General features: G+C 56.1%; 1 protein-coding gene across 4 annotated transcripts in view; it reads right to left on the bottom strand.

Moving 5' to 3' along the window:
- Positions 1–931: 931 nt before the first annotated feature.
- GALNT17 (polypeptide N-acetylgalactosaminyltransferase 17) overlaps positions 932–6,000 on the bottom strand; it is a 456,620-nt gene continuing 451,551 nt past the window's right edge. The window contains exons 5-6 of one of the 4 annotated variants that reach the window (XM_002930833.4): positions 5,803–5,970; positions 932–5,132 (exon numbers count right to left, since the gene is read on the bottom strand). In XM_002930833.4, coding sequence (XP_002930879.2) covers positions 5,004–5,132; positions 5,803–5,970 — 297 coding nt within the window. In that variant the 3' untranslated portion in view covers positions 932–5,003. Of the gene's footprint in view, positions 5,133–5,212; positions 5,441–5,802; positions 5,971–6,000 lie in introns of those variants that run through there. The other 3 variants (XM_034670024.1, XM_034670022.1, XM_034670023.1) reach the window with 3 other exon arrangements.

The raw sequence follows: 6,000 nt of genomic DNA, 5'->3' as shown, positions 1-6,000 counted from the left end.
GGGGTGGGGAGACCCTGTATATTGTATCTATGTTCTTCTTTCAAATATAAGCTTTAAAGGGTAAAGACTAAGGGGCACCTGGGTGGCACAGTTGTTGAGCGTCTGCCTTCGGCTCAGGGTGTGATCCCAGCGTTCTGGGATCGAGCCCTGCATCAGGCTCCTCCGCTGGGAGCCTGCTTCTTCCTCTCCCACTCCCCCTCCCTGTGTTCATTCTCTCGCTGGCTGTCTGTCAAATAAATAAATAAAATCTTTAAAAAAATTAAAAAAAAAAAAGGTAAAGACTAAGATACGGACCATGCACTTGCTCAATGAAGTTTAGCTCCTTCTTCCTTCCCTCCCTCTCTTCCAAGGAGTCTTAAAAAGCAAACCAAAGGATAAGTGTCCAAAGGTGATTGTTGAACTGAACTGAAATGGGGCCTCTGGAGTTTGGGGCCCACCGCCGATCGCTATGCCCAAGTTCCCAATAAGTGAGAAAGCGGAGTGGCCAAGAGACTCAGATTCATGATTTGGGCAAGAGGAAGGGCAACGGATGAGGAGGTGATGAACTACCTGTCAGCCCACCTGTCCATCTGGAGCGAGGGGAGGTTGGCTTCTGGGAGCAGCACTGTTTATACTAGCCAAGCTATGGGAGCAGCCACGTGTTCATCCACGGATGAATGGACAACGAAGATATGGTATACATACAATGGAATATTTCTTTTCTTTTTTTTTTTATTAAAGATTTTATTTATTTATTCGACAGAGATAGAGACAGCCAGCAAGAGAGGGAACACAAGCAGGGGGAATGGGAGAGGAAGAAGCAGGCTCCTAGCAGAGGAGCCTGGATGTGGGGCTCGATCCCATAACGCCGGGATCACGTCCTGAGCCGAAGGCAGACGCTTAACCGCTGTGCCACCCAGGTGCCCCACAATGGAATATTTCTAAGCCATCAAAAAGATGTAATCATCATTGGCAACAACCCAGATGGAACTAGAGAGTATAAGGCTGAGCAAAATAAGTCAGAGAAAGACAAATACCATATGATTTCACTCATATGTGGAATTTAAGAAATAAATGAGCAAAGGAGAAAAAAAGAGAGAGAGAGGCAAACCAAGAAACAGACTCTTAACTATAGAGAACAAACAGATGGTTCCCGGAGGGGAGGTGGTGGGCGGTGGGGGACGGGGGAACAGGCGCTGGGGATTAAGGAACGCACTTGTCACGATGAGTACTGGGTGATGTACGGAAGTGTTGAATCACTACATTGTACACCTGACATGAACATAACACGTTGTTAACTACACGGGAATTACACTAAAAACTTAAGAAAAATCAAGCAAAAACATGACGAGATGCTGGCAATGACCAGAGACTGGGAGCCCAAAGCCAGGCACCTGTCTGCTTCCTGCTGGCCTGGGCCTCCTGGTTTCCTGCACAGGCTCCAGGCCCCTCCAGAGCCCATCCCCTGGGGGGCTGTCACACGGGTGGGGGGTGGTTGGCGGGGCTGTCACTCAGCCTTTCTCAGAGCAGCAGTCCCAAGCAAACCAGGAGGAGAGAAACAGCATGCAAATCGGGGACAACTCATGGGGTGGCCCATGGGAGCCGTCTGCTCTGCCCGAGCCCGACTTCCACCCTTTGGGAAGCTGGGATACTTCTGGAAAACAGTAGGAAGATATATCAGATGGAGAGAAATGGCTTCAGGAAACCAAGCCAAAGGGCTCCAAGTGGGTTAAAATGGTGGCTTCTGGCCCAGATTGTGCTTTCCCAGTCTTCCCTATTTCTCCTTCTCTGGCCACCAGAATAGGCATATAAAGAAGGCATTCGAGAAAGAACACATACAGCATCAGAGACATCAGCGATGAGGATTGGACATGTGTCAGGAACACCATCTGTGATGTTTTCTGCCATATAAATAGAGGAAATGAGAGAAGAAATAGTCACCAGGCAGGGGAGTGGGGGCGCAGGTGAGGGACTGAGGGGACAGAGAGGGCATGGAGCAGAGGCTGTCTGAGCTCAGCCCCCTCTGGAGTGGCCCCCCAGCGACGGTGGGGAGTGAGATCCCCAGCTACAGATGGTGCCAGCTGCCGCCCTTTGCTGAAGGAGGGTGAGATGTCCCTGGAGCCCGACGCTTGGAGCTCACAGCCACTGCGCAGAGACGTGGAGCCCTGGAGCTTCCAAATTCCCCCAGAGGACTGGGATGCAAGGCTCCCCAGGGCTCTGCTTCTCTTTTCTCTCCTCCCCCTTTGCCTTTGTTCATTCCTCTTCTCTGCCTTGGCCCCTGGCCCGCCACTCCTCCCATCTTCAGACCCACAGGGACCCTGTGGGAAGAGGGTGCCAACCTGGGTTGCTGGCCTCAGGCTCCGGCCGGTGTCTCCAGGTAGCCGAGCCTTTGGGAGGTAGCCCAGGTGAGTACTGACAGCAGGTGCCCGTATGAACGCAGAGAGCCCCCCATGGTCCTGAGCCAGCACCACCACCATGCCCCCCGTCAACACGCATCCACAAGCAAACCCGAACGTCCCGTCCTGCTGCAGGGGACACGGAAGACGAAGACGAGTGCTTCTCTCTCGAAAGTTCCAGGATACTTACAGAGGTGCAGCTGGGAGTACAAAGGAGCCCCAGATGCACTGGAGGGCGGGCTCCCGCCCCACCCGAGCACCGAGCAGGTCTCGCGGCTTACTTTAGCTTGAGGCCATTGAATGAAGGATCCCACCTGGGCTCCCTGAGTACCTCACCGGGATATGGGGTCAAAACCTCAGCCAGTGGTAAAACAGGATGACGTCTTCTTTATACTCTTCCTTCAGGACGCACACAGAGGGAGAATGGTGCAGCCGGGGCACCATGCCCGCCCCCCGCAAGGCACTGTATTGCAATATTATCCCAGCATTTCCCTTGACCTCCCTGGGAACCGGCAGACCTTCGCTCTTTTCATTTCACGGTGACCCCGAGACTCCAATATTAAAGTCTGATGAGCTCCTTATTACCCAACAGTAGCATTTTCCATCAACATGCTCATGGACCCCAGTTCTTGTAGAACCCCCCAAAAATGTGAATGTCCATTGCTATGGGTGTCTGTGTCACAGCCAACAAGATGGACCTTCTGGGCCTCCTCAAAGGGAAAAAGGGCTGTCCTAGCTTAGGGGACCCCTGACCATACCCATTTCTGTGGCAGAAAGTCTGGCATCTTTATGGATTTCACATTTCCACGAGAAAAGGGGGCAGATGCTTCCGCCGCCGGCTCTGTGGTTTTGAGAGGTGTCGGTGGCTGCACGGCATCAGGAATGGGTGGATCAGGGTGACGCAGCCAGGCCACCTCAACCCTCCTCCTCTTTCCAGCTTCCTGCACCAGCCTGACCCTCATACGCTGGGGGCCACCAGGGGGTTAGTGAGTTAGTGCCAAATGCTAAATTCTGTCCTGCTTTGGGGGGAAGTTGAGCCCAAGTGCAGTCTGGCTGTCTCAGCCTCCGCTCTGAAGGCTGCTGCTTGCAGTAAGACCAAACCCTCACACTGAAGGCGCCCTGTGCCGTGTTCCAGGAACTCCGCCCGAGCCCCGGGTTCTGGAGGAACCAAGAAGCAAACAAGGCTGCTCTGGGAAGTGCTCACATGTATTTATTTCACAAGGGAGGAAGGGGGCGGGGAGTGACCACCAATAGGATGTCACCAAATGAGACACTGTGAACCCCAAACTGGGCGTCTACAGGATTTGGTTCTGGGCAGGGCTTGGCCTTCGGGGACAGCATGAGGGACAGAGAGGGAACCGGCAGAAAGGACAGCCTTCCATCTGGGGCTCCACGTGGGGCAAGGCTGGGCCACGTCCTCCGGGCCAAAGATGCGTGGCCAACCCCCCAAGCGTCCAGCAGCCTTGTCCTGACCCAGGTGAGTAATGAAGCGACAAGCCCAAGGCCACACGCTGACATCTGCTCTATCACACACTCCTACGCACACGCCCAGACACACTCATGCACGCACGCACACGCTGTCACGCACGCCACACAGGCACGCACACGCGTTCATATATTAACTCTGATTTATAAGTGCACCCTAACCAGAGGGCAATCGAAAAAAATTATTACTCTTCAGAGAGGAATCGACTGCCTTCTCCCCTGTCAGCCGGCAGAGCACGGGGGGAAATGAGGGGAACAGAGAGCATCCTCCAGGGTCCAGACCCCCCTCTGCTCTGCTGGCTTCAGTCTTCACACTCCAGGAGGAGGCGCCTGTGGCAGCCTCCATGAGTCAGGGCTCCCTGGTCCCCGGGAGGGCAGAGCTGCACCAGCCTGGCTCTGGCCCCGGGGGCCCCCTCACAGCCACGACCTCCCTATGCGCTCGGCCGCTTCCTGTCTCTGGCTCCCTATAGACACAGGCAGAGTTGCTGGCCCAGAAACCTGGGAGCCTCGTGCCCCGGCGGGTGGCCGTGGAAGCATTAATTCCTTCCAAGCCATCTTAAGGGAGGGTCCAGAAAAGTCCAGGGCTGCCCATCTGATGGAAAGGTTGGGGGTGGAGCCCGCCTTGTAAATGGGCATCTGGGCAGAAGCAATGTCAAGGGACACGGAGTCTCAGGGCCTCAGGGCCTCCTCCGAAGAGGGGGAGATGGGATGCAGCTGAGCACCTCCCCCCACTCTGTTGAGGGCTGGGGGCGGCATTCAGAAGCTGCTGCGGCTGCAAGAGATGAGAAAGAGGAGGGGCCCCTGCCAGTCCCAGTCCTGAGAGTGGCTGGGAAGAGGATGTGGAGCACATGGGGGTTTCACTCCACGGTACGCGGTCCACATCCAGGCGGCAGAAGACGCGGCTCCCGGGTTTCCAGAGGAGGGGTGGGGGGCTCTTCCAGGGAGCATGGGCCTCATGGCAGTTGAGTACCAAAGGGGGACACCAAATCTCCATCTGGGGCCCCTGTGCTGCCCTGGAGAAGCCCCGGGAGGCCCGCTGAGCACCTGCTGGCTTCCTGCTGTCTCTCCGCCAGTGTGGCTGGTCCAGAAGATGGGCAGACCCCACCCCGGGGGCCAAGCTCTGGGGGCCCCTGCTGCTCCCCGCTACTTGATCGAGTTCTTAATTGTCCACCTCTGTCCTGTGCAGCTGCGGAGAATGAGGTCAATGCCAGCCAGGCCCCGGTTCTCCACCTCCAGGCAACGCCCTGTGCCCTTGTTCATAATGGCTCCATTCTGGGTAGGAGGAGGAGAGAAAGACAGACAGATGGACAGAAACACAGACACAGAGAGAGATACAGAGACAGAGAGAGAAAGAGACAGATGGAGACAGAGATATAGAGAATAAGAGACAGAGACAGACAAGAGAACGAGAGAAAGAAACAGAGAGAGACAGAAAGGCAGAGCGAGAGACATGGACAGAGAGAGAGACGGGGAAAGAGGTTTAACCACTGCAGTGCCCGGCACATGGCCTCTCATGGGGAGCAGTCCCACCGAAATTCTTTGCACAGGGGGAGGGATCATCGGAGCCTCCTCCAGAAACCCTGAAGTCAGAAAATGTATCAGCTTCACCACTCTGAATGGCTGAACCAGGCGACAAGCATCGAGCGGGGGGATTTCCAAGGAGATCTGAGGTCTGACTTTCTCTGTCCTACCGGATTTCAGGGAAATCACTGCACACCCCCTCCCGAGATCCAGCCTGCCTGGTGCTGCTGCAGGGACCTGGGAGACGGTCCCACATGCCACCCCCTGCCCCGGCTGACTCCCCCTGGACGTGCCCCGGGTTCATGAGGCTGGCCCAGGGCTGGAGACCTCGGGGGCGCCTTGCTGGGGAAGGCAGCTCTCCCTGTGGCCTGCGGCAGCCTCACCCACTTGGGGATGCTGGCCTTTTCCCTGGGGCCCTCACCTGGATGAAATTCCAGCGCTTGTGCAAGCTGCTCTTGACCTTGTCACAGTCGAGGAGCTGGGGCAGCCGACTCTTGGAGTTGTCCACCAGGCAGCGGGTGTCAGGGAGGAGCGTGGTGGTCCCCAGGGCGCCCAAGTGCAGGAAGCCCTCCTTGGTGTAGCGGGCAAGCTGGGGAAGACAGCAGAGGACAGGGTGGGG

Source organism: Ailuropoda melanoleuca, chromosome 10, assembly GCF_002007445.2.
Source record: "Ailuropoda melanoleuca isolate Jingjing chromosome 10, ASM200744v2, whole genome shotgun sequence".
NCBI classification, from domain to species: Eukaryota; Metazoa; Chordata; class Mammalia; order Carnivora; family Ursidae; genus Ailuropoda; species Ailuropoda melanoleuca.
The sequence above is the reverse complement of the archived record's forward strand: the minus strand, read 5'-3'. Positions and strand labels throughout refer to the sequence as shown.